The 15,510-nt window shown below is 36.6% G+C and overlaps 3 protein-coding genes across 7 annotated transcripts in view; 1 reads left to right on the plus strand and 2 right to left on the minus strand.

Moving 5' to 3' along the window:
* CDC40 (cell division cycle 40) overlaps positions 1 to 3,926 on the plus strand; it is a gene marked incomplete at its 5' end in the record, with an annotated part of 55,768 nt that extends 51,842 nt beyond the window's left edge. Inside the window, one exon of the mRNA XM_079938828.1 lies at positions 989 to 3,926. Coding sequence (XP_079794954.1) covers positions 989 to 1,166 — 178 coding nt within the window. The 3' untranslated portion in view covers positions 1,167 to 3,926. The remainder of the gene's footprint in view (positions 1 to 988) is intronic.
* WASF1 (WASP family member 1) overlaps positions 1 to 12,606 on the minus strand; it is a 159,019-nt gene extending 146,413 nt beyond the window's left edge. The window contains exon 1 of the mRNA XM_079938830.1: positions 12,515 to 12,606. The gene's annotated coding sequence lies outside the window, so the exon portion shown is untranslated. The remainder of the gene's footprint in view (positions 1 to 12,514) is intronic.
* The window catches only part of METTL24 (methyltransferase like 24), a 125,002-nt gene continuing 119,917 nt past the window's right edge, over positions 10,426 to 15,510 (minus strand). For 2 of the 5 annotated variants that reach the window (XM_079938838.1, XM_079938837.1), the window contains exon 5: positions 10,648 to 12,643. In XM_079938838.1, the coding sequence (XP_079794964.1) occupies positions 12,329 to 12,643 (315 nt within the window). In that variant the 3' untranslated portion in view covers positions 10,648 to 12,328. Of the gene's footprint in view, positions 12,644 to 15,510 lie in introns of all 5 variants that reach the window. The other 3 variants (XM_079938836.1, XM_079938834.1, XM_079938835.1) reach the window with 3 other exon arrangements.

Here is a 15,510-nt window from a genome sequence, read left to right on the forward strand (position 1 = left end):
CTTCTCATGTATTCCTATATTCATATATAATCATATAAACTACTGCTGTACAAATAACACTGTACAAATCACTTTTATATATGTAATTGCATGAGAATTGTTCAGATTGTCAAAGTGCCAGATAAAAGGCAAGAACAAATTAAGACAGCTACATTTGGCTTTTTTTTAAGTTCTTTAGTCTGTCTCTTTATATTGTTTAGTTCTGTGCCCTTTAACCACATAATGAATCCCTGTCTTTATAGGCTATGTCCTACTTTCTTTCTGCGTTTCTAAGCAAGGCTGGAAGGACTGTAATCTCTATATTGCTGTGATTGAATGAGCACCAGAAGAATTAATCCTGTATTGCAGGGTTGAAGTTAACAGTTTCACTACAGCTCTTCTGTGCTGAAACCTCAAATCCATCTTCTGGTCACACTAGATTTCTGAAGCCTATAGCCTTCCTAAGAGTGAAACTCTGCATTCATTCCCCTATTGTTAAGCTAAAATGTATGGGTATCACTAATTTAGAAATCCCTATAAACTTGTATGTTTAGCCTGGTAATTGGGATTTAGACTCCTACCTCTGAGTGAATCTTGTATATATTCAGAAGCTGTTGGAGCCAAAAATAATTACGAAGGTGGTAGAGTCCACTATAGTTGAATGGGTCTACATGTGTTTGCTGGCTCTGTATGAAATTGGTTCCCTTACACTGTTTCTGACTGTCTAGAGAGTGATTGTGATACCGCATTCACTGTGGCCCCTGGCTCTCCCAATCTTCCAAGTTAAAAATAATTTTTCACTCTTAGATTGGTCACTCAGTGGGGAGGTTTTCTGATAGAAGTTTAAATTATAGACTGCTTTATACTCTACCTTATTATTCTAAGTATTATATAATCACAGTGATTTTCTTACGTTAAGGTGAAAAGATAAATTATTTCTCTGTTCCTCACCCACTTTACCAGTTGAAGGTGTTTGAATAATTTGAATTTATTTTTCTTCTCATTATAGCTATGTGATTTCAGGAGATGGAAATGGAAAATTAAACATCTGGGACTGGAAGACCACAAAACTCTACAGTAGATTCAAAGCTCATGATAAAGTGTGTATAGGTGCAGTGTGGCATCCTCATGAAACATCTAAAGTCATAACTTGTGGTTGGGATGGTCTCATTAAATTGTGGGATTAATGGGATTAATCCTTATACTATCTGGGATCATTTTTGATCCAGTATCATATTTAACTATATTTAATTATTAAATGTGTTAGATGACAACTTGATTTACAGATTATGATTTTCTTACGTGGCCTTATGAAGTTGAACCATTGTTTTAAAAGAAAAAAACTTTGTAAATTTGGCTCGTATAATTTCATTGGCAACTTCATTTTGTTCTTTATAGATGTTATTTATACAGAGAATGACCATTAACTTTATATTTGACAAGTAGTTATTTTTGGCAGGCAGTTTGGGTTTACTCCCATGACGTACTGAAAGGATCCCTTTAGAGCTAAGAAGGAATCCCTAGTGGATTACCTCTTCAACAAAAAGGGAAGAACAGGGATGGTATAATTTAATGTGAATCTGAAAGAAGGATAAAACCACCCACAGTTACTGTTCCCATTATTTTCAGTGGGTCAAGTTCTAATCTTTCGGATTCACGAGTTCCACTATTTTTTATGACATATGTTGTGTCTGTTTAGTTGTAAGCCAGCAATCTTCTCTGACTGCAGCATTCCTCTAATTATTAAACAGTGTAAAATAAAAATCAGTCCAGAGTTCTTTCCTTGACTTTCTTCCTGATCAGTATAGACAGGATTGTATATAATTAGAGAATTACATTATTTTTGAAGATGGAACTTAAGAGGATGAATCAAGACTTTGAACTGTATTTGTATTTACTGTCCAATAAAGACCTGGCTACACTTTCAAAAATCAGGGTCTCCTAGGTCACTCACCTCTTCACTGTTGTTACTACTGAAATACTCCTCATAGGAGATTGGATGTGAGGACATAGTTCAAAATGTCAACTTGTAATTTCTTTGAAGCTGTATGTTTTATCTATTAAAATTAATCTGATTCTTCTTATGAATATATTCAATAAAACTTTTTAAGATTAGAAAAATTTTAAACTTCTTTCCAAATCTTTGGGTAAAATTGACACTCCAGAAAGATGGCTAGGTTTCCCAGTTTGAGAAGCAGGGACTGTGATTGGTTAAAAAAATTTTTTTTCAACTTCAGATTGTGAAATCAAGATAGCCTCTTAAATATAGTAACCAAGAGCACTTTAGTTTGACAAGACATTTCTCCTGTTTTTTTACAAATCTATGTTAGATGTTTGAATGTAGTGTGAAATATTTCAATACCATGCTGTAAAAGATTGGTTCATAGCTGCTCAGAGTGCTGACTTGGAGACCAGAATCATGTTGAGTGTTGATATCCTAGGAACATCATTATTAGCTCTGAGTCCTGTGCTATCAAGAGCAGTTCATGCTCCATACCCTTAGAACTTCCATTTTTAAACATTAAATTTAAAAAGACCTGGTATAGATGACCAGGTGCTATAGCCACATATAAATAAATTTCAAAGAAGAAAATAGAAAAAGAGAATAAAAGTGGTAGAGATGTATTTTTGGACACACAGGCACTCAAAGAAATAAGAATACACTGCCTGGCTGCTGTGATTTCTATTTCTTTATCTGCTGGGAAGGGTGCCTACCATTTCCTGGAGAGGAAAAAATTCAGACAGGAGCTTTTCTTTAGTCCCAACCACTGGTTTTAACAAATGTGAATTACTGAAATATGATGGGACAAAAAGTTAATCATACATTTGAACTATCTTGTTCAGCACCAGTATTGTGTATGTTACAAATCATAATTTCAAAATATGGGTTTACTTTATTGTGTTTTTAACTGTTTCTAAACTAAGGAACTGTATATAAAAGTTGTCGCTTTTTTTTAAAAGACTGTATTTTTAAATAAAGCACTTTTGTAGAAAGTGTTATCAAAATTTTCGTTCTTAGTCTCCTTTTAAGTCTTAACTCTGAGACACCACGTTAAACCATTTGCATATTTTAAATGGGTCATTTTGATTTTCTGGGGAGAAATGATGCTTTAAAGGTGAGTATAGTATATTAATGGGTTTATTCTAAATAAATGACAAAAATACAGGGCAGTGTCCTCAGAGCACATAGATTAAGTTTAACACAGTCCATATTTATCCACTTGGTGCCACTGAGTCATGATTGCATCCATTTTAGAGGATACAAATGAGTGGGGTTCTTTTCCAGCATAAGAAAGTTTACAGATTATGTTGTGACTGGAATTAAGTGGTTACCATCTGGCTCCTTTTCCTCACCGCAACCCTTTTGTCACACCCAGGACAGATTTCCTTCCTAAAAGTTAGAATAAAAGTGATGCTTTAGTGAAGGTTTAATGAATATTTCAATACTGAAGCACAGGCTGAGAATATGTTGTCCTAAATAGGGAGCCCGTTTTAAGATAAGGAACAGGGCGTAGCCTCAAACAGGCACTTCTCTAAGTAGAACAGTATAGAGTGATTTTTGAGGATACATTGTGAGGCTGGTTCATGTCCTCAGCATGTTTATTAATTACCTGGAAGAAAACATGGACAATGAAATAGCAAACCCTTGGATGGTAGCTGTAAGAACTGCAACACTAGCAACAATTATAGAGACTCTACTTGAAGAATACTGTTTCTCAGAGTGTAGACTGAGAACCACCTGGAGATGGTGTCACTTACTGAGATACAGAATTCAGAAGAAAGTAGTGGTTGGTTGAGGAAACCATAATGAATTCAGGTATGGAGAAGGGAAGTGTGAAGTGCCATCCAGGCCAAAATATCCATCAGCAGTATTAACTTTGGGTCTCAAAGTGAGACCTAGGGAACACTGATGCTATATTTCATCAAAGATGCAGGTTTTTCACATTTTTAACATCTCTGAAATAGGGCTATGTCTTAAAATCAATGATGTGTCATAGTTTAATTGGCGGCATTCTTTCTTAATGGATCATGAAATAACTGATGAAATACAGTGTAAACAAGGCAATTACTAAGGGACCTAAGAAAGAGAAGAGAAGATCCAGAGGAAAGAAGATTCCATCTTAGCAGCTGGTTCAAAATTTATGTTATCAAATATTTATTTGATCAGTGGGTAAATAAAGTGAATGAACTAGCAAAAGACTGCAATTTTACAAATACTATATATTCATTCCCTGGTTCAAAGTCAGCACTTACTATAGTAAGTTCCCCAGATGATATGCACACTAAGAATGAGAATTAGCGGAGTCTGAGTTTATCTTGAGGATTTCAGAAACTACACTGTTTAGAGTGTGTAAACTCAGAGAAATGTAGCTAACCAAAAATATATACACGTGTGTGTATGTGTGTGCATGTATTTATATGCATGTATGTATGTGAATATGATATACATTTTACATGTTTATATGTACACCTTCCCTGTTCAAAGTCACTTTAATAATTGTAGAAACAATTTTCTCAATCTAAACACTGAAATTTTATCTGAAACTTAAGTCACAACTTGCAGCCAGAGTCCTTAGAGTGGCTTTATTTTTAGTGACAAAGTGATAACTCCTTTGCTTTTACAGCTTCCTGTAACTGCAATAACTGTCTTCAGATGATTTTTTAGCTCCCCACATCCTACTCTCCAACCTTCAGCATTTTTGAGATCTGAGGGACTAACTCAAATCTCAAACATTTTGTATTTAAGTATGTGTTCTAGTATAGCACTAATAGAAATACATGAGCCATATACATAATTTTTAATTTTCTAATGGCCACATTAAAAAGGGGATATTAGTATAAATAATATATGATCCAAAATATTCTTTCAACATTCAATTATTTTTAAAATTAATATTTTACTTTTCTCATACTAAGATCTGGTGTATATTTTACGCTTAACAGCACATCTCAATGCAGACACTAAATTTTCATCAAATATTTTATCTGTTTCACACAAAGTAGATTTACACGCCTAAGTTGTTCCAAGCAGACCTACTAAGAGTTTTCTAATAATTGAATCAAGTATAAGTTTTTAACTTAATTAAAAGTAAATAGAATTTAAAATTCATCTCCTCAGTCATACTAGCCACATGCTAGATGCTCAGTAGCAACGTGTGACTGCTGGTTACCATACTGTCCATACAATTCTAGTACCACTTTTTACACACAGTGGCTCAAATACCCAGCTTTACTGCTTCATCTTCTGAAAGACATTTTAAGGTTCAAACTACTCATAAGATGTCTTATTTAAACAATATAAATGTTCATATTTTTCTGTACTACATTTTGGACAGTTTCCTCAGGTTTATCTTCCAGTTCACTTTTACAGCCTCTTCAGCTGTGTCTAATCTGCTGTTTAATTCATTAAACTCATTCCAGTGACTATTTTTCCTTTGTGGTAGGTCTATTTGTACTTTTTTATATCTACCTGTTCTTCATATGTCTTATTTTTTATGGTTTCTATATAGTTTTTTATGCCTTTAATCACATCAAATAATTTATACTTTCTTTAAGATTGTTATTCTGTTATCGCAAATTCTTGGACTGAAAATCCCAGTGTATGATGTGTCTGTTAACTCTATCTCATGGTGGGCCATTTCCTTGTCAGTTGTAATTTTTTATTAGGAGTTCATCTTACGTGGGTCTTGTTTTTTGGAAGAAATACTTTGTAGTCCAAGTTGAAGAGTCCCTTTGAGTGGTTTTACATTTGCTTCTGCCATGTACCCCTGAGACATCACCCCCTAGAACCAGTTTTATATCTAAATTTTTCAGCTTATGGATTTCTTAACCACGTGATTATGGATTCAACTCTTTAAACAGGCTGAAGTTTTCAAATTCTCATGAGAAAATTTGATTTTCTCCAGAGCTATAGCAAGGGTAGACTTCCTTGTGCTCGGAGGAAGGGGGATAGGGGTAGTTTTTAGAACCCTCTTCCATCGAGATTGTAGCCCTCCAAGGGTCCCACTGCTTCAAGTATCTCACTCAGTTCCAATCCTTTCCCCCAACATAGCAGGCCTTATCTCTAATGCTCTAGGCCACTGGCCATCACTAGTATACCGAACTAGGACCACTGCAGTGTAGATTCCTGCTCTACCTCTCTGGTTCTAGGGTCCCCCGGGCTTTCTGTGCCTGAAGATTTTTCTTTCTTGGGCATTCATATATGTACATAAACACATAGACATACATACATAGATAAATGCATACATACATATTCACACATATACATACAGAGGATCACCATAAAGATAAATACTTAATCTAGTATCTTTGGATATTGCCACTTTGTTAGGATAGTCTAAAAACACTGAAGTGTAAACAAGTGCAGTCTGAAACATTCTGATTTTTAGAACCTTGTGAGTTTAAGTGTGTTATCCTAAAAAGGTACTTTACCTAAGGGCACTTCACTCGATGACTGGAGGGGCATCATAATGGATTCATCTTTTATCTGGGGCTTGTCTTCTGAATAAACATATCATTTGGATTCTCCTGAATTTATCCTAAGACTTTATAGCACACAAATCAAGAAATTACCTAACCACTGTCTAAGCCTTCTCTAATTATAAAATGCTAGAATAATGAGATTTTCAAGCTAGAAGAAACCTTAGAAATCAAATATTCCAACCTAAGATAAGAAAATAGGCCGATGAGGGTGATGAATTGCTTGGTATCACGCAGCTGGTTAGCAGCAGGGTCAGAATCTTTCTCCCTTCATCCTGCTATCCTTTCTCTTCTACATACTGCCACTTAAGTGTGTATTTTTAAAACTGTCAAGATTTGTGTTGTAATCTTTGTGGCTTCCAGCTTGCTTTCACTGAGGTAGTTTTAAAGACTGTATTTATTTCATCTTTTAGTAAAACAGAACCTATAGCTAAAGAGATTCTCATAGCCTCTTCCTTGAGAGTTAGACCTAATGATAACTGCCCGAAAGGACTTTTCTTGGTCAGACTTCAAATATTCTGGAGAACATAATACCCTCTCTCACCTTGTTTGTACTCTTTGAACAACTACCTTAATTTTTTTTGTCCTAGAAAAACAATGTGATTTTAATCATTTTTGTAGAAATACCAGCCCCTGTCCTTTACATCATACCTTCTTTCTCTCATAAACTGAAAAATATTCTCCATGCTACTGTGAGTTGTGACCAAATACACTGACTCTAAAGTGTGTTTTCTGGGAATTGGTTAAAAAAAAAAAAAAAGGACAATGAGGAATGAGAAAGGAAGATTGAGGTTTTATATCCTAGGGTACCTTCTACCAATACTTGAGCCTTTAATTATTATTGTATTTATTCGATTCAATTATTATATAGCTCTCAAGTCCCTGAGGTCAAGAAAGATCTTCAGGTTAGCATCCTTTAATCAGGAATGAGGACTATTGCAAGCAGTGCAATAAACAACCATGTCAAGAAAAGGACAAATTGTGCCTAAAATTAAATTAACCAAAATGAGAAATATTGGTCCATCTAAATTCCAAAGACATTTTTAATACCAGAAAAAAAGTCAATAACAAATGATGATGAAATAATTTCACTGAAAAATCCTTTGTGAAATAGCTTTCTTTATATTCATATTCAACAATATTTATTGAGCACCTTTGACCTAGCAGGCTCCATGGTAGGCACTGGGAATACTGACATGGTGTTTACCCTCATGGAGCTTACAGTCTGCTGGGAAAGCCATTACACAAGCAGATCCATTAAAGTAAAAGGAGTGTGAAGCGGGGGAGAATAGAAGACATTGTAAGGAGACATAGCTGGGGGCCTTCAATATGGGAGTCCCTGAGAAAACGATGTTCGATCTGACACCAATCCTTGAGAAGTAATACTTTCTTGTACAGATAACTAATAGCTTATTTTTATTGATACATAATTGTGGTTTCTCAATAATGTTATGGAACCCACTTGGACTTTTGGTTATTATATATACCCACCTAGGGGCGATGTCAAAATATCCAATGACCGGTAACGCATGACATAGAGCAGTTAGAATAGAACCTAAACACAGGGATGGTGCAGGGTCCTGGAGGATGCCTATTGTGCTGTGCATTAATTGCTTGATCTTGGGGCGGTCTGGGGGTCTTGTGGGAGGCAATGCAGTGGAGGAGAACCTCTGGAGGACTGAGGACCACAGTCATTCACCAACTCTGCTCCCTGGTACACACTGATTGCATATCTGTCCTATATATACTGAGTTTCTATATTAAAATAGTCTAGATTAGAATCCAAACTTAACAGGAAAAAAAACCCTTATTACTTCAGACAATCTTATTGCATAAAACCAATCACTAAGAAAAACTTATAATATTTTATATGAGAATATAAACTGCTAGTTTTACACAGCAATTAGTTTTAACAAGTGTTGGGGACTAGCATTTCTCCATACAGTGCTAAATATAAAGTGTGACAATATTAAGCTTGCTTGATTTACTTTTCTTAAGGACAGAAATACAATAAAATTATAGAATTTCTAAATTTAAGCAGTTTAAGAATATCCTGAATCTTTGGATTACGATTTCATGTGATAAGTAAAGTTCAAATACCTCTTTAAATGTAAGAAAAAGGAACATATTTTAGCATACAATTAAATGCACTGAATTCACAAAGAACCAGCAATTGGCTAGTACAAAAAAGAATTATGTTATTGCTTAAAAGGCAAAATAAGTTTATCTCCAAAAGAAGAGAATTATATTATGTAATTGAGCTTGTAGGTACCTACCATTGTATAGTCAAGTAGAATAATCTGTTTAAATGAGGCCTTCATTTTTCATCTGGAGAAATATGACAACGAGGCCGGCTCCCTGGTATTAATTCAAGCTTTGCAAAATCCAAACATGTAACACTTAGGAAATGCAAATCTTGTACTGTATTTACTATATACTAAAATCTTATAGTCAAAGCAGAAATGCTTACATGAATAACTGATTTGGACTAAACACTGTAAATTCATGAATTTGCTTTTGTTCCACCCTGATGTAAATACTAGCGGACCTTCAGTCAATTCTAACATGTTTGTTTATCTCTTCCTGGCTCACTTCATTTGAACTATGTCAAATAGTTACAAATATTTATATGATAACCTATTATAACTGTGTCAAATACAATCACTCTAAGAAAAGGGAGAATGGGAAAACTGCTTTTCTTTGACTTTAATCTCAAATCGTGATTTAGCACAACCTTTTGTGCTAAAAGGTTGACCTCTGAATCTCTTACATCCTCATATGTCTTTCATCCAAAAAGGAACAGTTTTTAAAATCATCTGAGAAGAGCATTATTAAATTTCTATCTTCAGATTCATTTATGAGCACTGCTCTGTTAGGAGTTAATTAAGAGATGTATGTCACAGATATTCACATCTGAGCTCATATATCTGCAGGTCAAAGGCGAGTTTGAAACAAAGGAAACTTACACTACACTTCCAAGTGACTGGGCCTTCCCTAAAATCTAGGAGCAAAGTGCGGCATATTGGGACCAATGAGGGCCAAGGGTCATTTCCAGGACTTGCAAGATCTTTCCTGGCAACCAGAGAAACTGTTGGGACCCCATATTTTTTCAGTAAGCCTCCATTTGGTGGGCACATTTTAATTAAGTAGACTGTTTAAATTAAACCTGCATGCTATAAAAATGATCCCAACTCTAACAGATTTGCAGGTCTGGTATTAGTAAATTTGTAGGCTTTTCTTCCCATTTACTAATCGGGAGGCAAAAATATGTCCTTACGTTTGTCAAAGGCTATTGAAGCAGACGGAGGAGGGGCCCTGCATGGGCTTTGGGATCTGGCAGTCTGAGATATGGATTCCTACTTCACCATTTGAATAATCTGAATAAGGTATTTAACCTCTGAGAGTTTCCTTACCTGTATAATTGGGAAAATTACACTTCCTTATAGGACTGTTTGGAGAATTAGGAATAATCTATGCACAGTACTGGGCACATAGTAAGCTCTCAATGAATAGCAGCTCTTGATTTTGTATGTTTGTTTTTTGTATTTTGTTTGTGTTGTTTTTGTGGTGCTCCTGGCACCTAGGGGGAGGGCCAGGGATGCTGCTAAACATCCTACAATGCACAGAATGGCCCTCCCTCCCCCAACAAAGAATTATCCAGCCCCAAATGGAAATAATGCTGAGGTTAAAAAACCCTGGCCCACACAATAAACATAATAATTCTAGAGGCAGGGAAACCATAGCAACAGTCAGAATATTCATCACAAATTTCAAACTCTCCATGAAGGGAATGAAGGACAGTCTTAGAAAAAATATCATAAAATAAGTACAAATAACAATTGAACAGGCTGCCTAGTAGGTGGGTGTGGGTGGGTGTGTTTGGGATTTATTTTGAGTTTGTCTTTATTTTTTTCTTAACAGTACTTCCATTCTTGCTCAGATATATATAGTGTGATGAAGTCAATGTTCTGCACCACCAATCCAGAATCAATGGTAACCTGTCCTGTACAAAGGGGGCTTTCAGTAATGCCATTAATCTTCAATCCCATGAGTTAAAAATCTTGGTATGAGTGTGAATACATCTAAAACCTAGTCACACTAGATACTTAGGATTAGTATACTTCATACCTTGGTATATAAGAAGGGTTAAAAATTTTAATGTATAAAAAGATCTGTGTTTACTTTAGTGTATAAAATTTTTATTAAAAAATGAAAGACAATCTGTGATATAATCCAAACAGGACTGAAGTTAACTTTGTTTTGGAGGCTACACCATGCAAACTAACAGTAAAAACCACTTTTGAGTTTGATAAACTTTTTGTACTTTTGAAATACCTAGGGACATTGAAAGCAACTAAACTGTTATTTCAAATCAAAGTTATTCAAGCTGGTCCTCTCACTTCAATGACTTTTATTAGTGTACTATAAGTTTTAATATAAAAAACCTCATTTATATTTTAAAAAATCATCACTACTAATTCAGAAAGTCTTATTCCCTTTTGAACCCAAGTTAGTAAGATGATATAACTCTATTGTATTTTGGTTTCTCACCTGAGGAATGGTATTTTCAAACCACTGCAAAAAGCAAAAAGGCAACCCAGGGCGTGTCTAGGGTGGAAGGAGGTAAAACGATGGGGAGAAGGAATCGAGGTCTAGTAGTAATCAGTATTTTATGCTCTCCCAAAATTCCTTAAATGAACAGTGTATGTATTCCTGCTCTCTTGGGATATAAAAAATACCAGAAGATGTACTTAATTTATAATAAGATAATAATTTGATTTATTTTTATACTATTTAATTAATTTATTTGAAATAGGATTTTTGAAAATCATTTGTAGGGGGAAATGTCTAATCCTCTAAATAGAAATGATAGAGATTGTTTGAACTACTGAGAACATGCATTATCTGCTTAATTAAAAAATATACACAAAAAAGGATTGGTATTACCAAAACACACTGTACCTGTCCCGGGAAAGAGAGAGACTCTGGCCCTCAGGCCACAGGCTTACAATGAATGCCAACTGGCAGCAAGGAAAAACTTAATCTTGGAGATAATAAAAAAAAAAAAAAGATTTGACACCATAGGCAAGTCAGAGGTTGAGAAATCAGGTTTGAAGACACCCAAGTTCTGCTTTGTGTTTAGTTTCATAGGAACAGAGGGGATTTAAGGCTGAGCATGAAAAGAATCCTGAGTTGAATAACTTGATACTCTAGTCTTTTAAACTCAGTTACAGAATTTGGTGTGTCTGAGTTCCCAGAAACCAGAATCAGTGGTTCTTATAAAGTCACAGCATGGCCTCAACAAAAACTGAGGAAGAATAATTGAAATCTACAAGGCTGTAAAGAATGTTATTGACACACTGGACAAGAAAATCCTAGGAAAAGGTGAGTTAACATCAGATGAAAGGCCCTATTTTAAACAGCAGGCTACACGTTTAAGGAGCTCATCAACCCAGTAAAAACAGAAATGTGAAATAATTTCTTTTTCATGGTGGTAAATTCATGGATTACAGATACATAATTAATTTTAGGGAAAACTGAGATAAGTGTGGGATTATCTTCCAAGCTGAAATGAAAGAGGACAAGCATCCCCACTCTGTCAGAGGCAGACAGGCAAAGAGCCTGGGTTTGGGCAGATGGAGACTGACTACTGTGGCACTCCTGTGTCCATCCCCTCAGCAAGTATTAACTGTTCCCCTACCATGTGTGAGATGCCAGGCTACGTGTACTACAAAGGCAATAACACAATCCCTGCCTCAAGCAGGTCACAGGCTAGTGGGAGACTGGACAAGTAAACCAGAATAACTAGAATCATGGACATGATCCATGCTGCAAATATTTCCTTGAGTTGTTGATGAGCTCCTGCATCCTATTTCCATCTTGTATTCACCCAACTCAGAGTATAACAGCTACTCGCATTGAAAATATCTTTCTTCAGGAATAGCTGAGGTTTAGATAAATCTTTGTAACTGTGAAAAAGCCTGAAATCCTGTAGTTCTAACTCTTTGAGGAGGCTGTACCAGAACCGCACAACACTGCTGTCACTGCCACTGACCTCAAACCCGGGCCAGTGGAGATGGATCTCAAAGATGAGCTGTCCAATTTGTTCAAGGACATCTTCCAGAATAAGATTTTCCAAAACTTTCCATTCTGCGCTTTCCAGATCTGCTTTGAGAACATCAATCTGTAACAAAATGATGAAATGAGATTAGCAGAGTCAATAAACATTGTTAAAAATACCACTGATATCAGAAGCATCACTGTGTAGCTACCTTCCAAGAAAGCAGAATTTTTCAAATTTTAGAGTTAGAAGTCTTTTTCAAATGGTCACTTATGACATGAATTCCTAACCTCACACCACACCAAATGTTAATATACAAATAATGAAATACCAGTCAGAAATCATGATGGACCTTCTTACTCTCTGCCCAGTGGGAATGGATGTCCAAGAAGGAGATGCTGGAGCATGTATATCACGAAGCACCATGTCCACAGCCTCTCCCCAGCAACCTATATGCTGCTCAGAGGAACCCAGCCATGTCCTGGCAGAATGGTAGCCTGCAGGGAGGGACTGACAAAGGGCCACTGCCTACAGGAACCATCTCAAAAAACCTTACCCCCCCACCAACTTCATCAAGATTGGAAGCCAGGGAAAGAGTTCTCAGGTATCTGAATTCTGGACTTGAAAAAGAAAATTATTAACATTATTCCATGATTGCTTTAAAAAGTATATACCAGTACAGTGTTCTAAAAAAATTTCTAATAAAACCATTCTCTGTTCATTTAATGAATACACGTTCACATTCCAGGTGAAATGGAACATAGGAAGAAGAGTAGGATGGGAGAGATTTTGCAATTAATCAAGCTACGAGAAGCAGCTCCTTTCTGCTGACTTTGCACAAAATCCGTTAGAATAGCAGAATACCAAATACTTCCAGAAAGCAATGAAAGCTAATTACTTTGCTCCTGGCACTATGCTAAGTGCTTCACCTCGCAATATTCATTTACTCCTCTCAACAATTCTACAGCGGTGTATCCCTATTTAAAGCTGAGAAAACCAGACTCAGAGATTAATTCATCCTCAGTCACATAGCTTGAGAGACAGTGGTGAACTCTGAACTGAGTCTGTCTACATGGCCCATGTTCTTAACCACGACATGATGTTGAATTCCCATAAACCACAAGAGGAAAAATGGTAACTCAGAGTTCCTAAAAGGCTTTGGTTTGGAAAATAAGGTGCTATTGGAGCGGGAGTAAGGGTCAGTGAGTACAAGTATTGTTATCAGCATCGCCATTTTACACTGGAAAGCAGAGCACCTTCCAGCTTAAAGAATCACTTTCCACATACATTATCTCAGCAAAACAGCCCTATCGGTACGCAAGGATTTGGTAAAAATGACTTTTCTGCTGCCAAGAAATGGAGGGAGAAGTTAAAGGGGATAATTTGACCACACAGAGGAAGGCTGGCACATTCAGACACAAACGGGAATAATCAACATGCAGGGAATCACTGCAATAGAGCAAAGCCTATAGTTCCAAGAGGTGACAGCAAAACCCTAAACAGCTCTTCAGGAAGCTGCTAACTGAAGTCACCAAAATCCTACCCATGAAAGTGAAGTATCTTTGACTTTTCAGAAGGATGAATAAGAACCAAGGCCAATCCTGCCCCAGCCTCTCCTTTCTCTCAGTGCATGTCTATTTGACAAGCTTCTCATTTGCAGCTGAGATGTGAGGCTCTCAGTGAATGGTAAAATTCCTTGTGTCATTTCAGAGTTGACTGGAGGAGATGCATAGAATTCAGATATAATTGATCCAAGAAAATGGCCTTTGCCCAGCATACTGAGACCCTGCAGGAGAGACTTTCACTCACTTGCCTTGGATAGTACCTCCTGGTCCACCAGAGAAAGAGTGATAGTAACAACCCCAAGAATATCAGGAGGCCTTAGAAAAGGCTAGATATCCATAAACCAGATTTTTTGTTGTTGTTGTTGTTCAATGCTTCCAAAATCAAAGGGAAAAGTTTAAAGAAACAAAAGCAACTTTCTTTTCTAAAAGGAAGCGAGCAAAGGCAGGTTTCATGTGAACATATACAAGGCTGAAATAATTCTTGTGAACTGGACACAATAGAGTTAATTCACTCTTTTCTTATCTCTGCTGCCCTGGAGCATCCTTGGCTTTGTTTAATCTTCAAAGTTTTAAGCAGAATATTCCTGAATTAGGATAATTAGGCTGCCAAAAGAAATACTAAATCAAAACTTCACAGAATTTTTTAACTTATACAGAAAATATTCAAAATCAACATTTGTTGTGTCAGTTCACATAGTCAAGAATATCTTAGGTTTCTTACAGGTTTATTTTTTACTATGGCTTTCTGTGAGTTTGGATATATTGAATATGATCAATAAATCAAAGTATTAGAGGGGCAGAGTAAACTTAATCAGCCTAAAATTTCAGCCTAAAATTGGCCTAAAAATTATATTGGTGAAGTGTAGAGGAATATACTTAACATATTTTTTCAATCATATTTTTAAAACAAGCCATCAATCAGAAGTTATGAGCAACCGGACTAGAGCCCGCAAGCCACAACTACTGAGCCCGCATGCCACAACTAATGAAGCCCACGCGCCTACAGCCCGTGCTCCCCAACAAGAGAAGCCAGCCCAATGAGAAGCCCGCGCACTGCAACGAAGAATAGCCCCCGCTCGCCACAACTGGAGAAAGCCCGCGCACAGCAACAAAGACCCAACACAGCCAAAAATAAATAAATAAATTTATATAAAAGAAGTTATGCGCAACTGGAAAAAAACAAATTATTAGGCTAATTCATAGCAAATACATGCTTTCTTTAGAAATGCAATTTTCATTTACAAAATGTTATTCCAGGGGGCTTCCCTGGTGGCACAGTGGTTGAGAGTCCGCCTGCCGATGCAGGGGACACGGGTTCGTGCCCTGGTCCGGGAAGATCCCACATGCCGCGGAGCGGCTGGGCCCGTGAGCCATGGCCGCTGAGCCTGCGCGTCCGGAGCCCGTGTTCCGCAACGGGAGAGGCCA

This window comes from Stenella coeruleoalba (genome assembly GCF_951394435.1).
Source record: "Stenella coeruleoalba genome assembly, chromosome: 12".
Taxonomy (NCBI): Eukaryota; Metazoa; Chordata; class Mammalia; order Artiodactyla; family Delphinidae; genus Stenella; species Stenella coeruleoalba.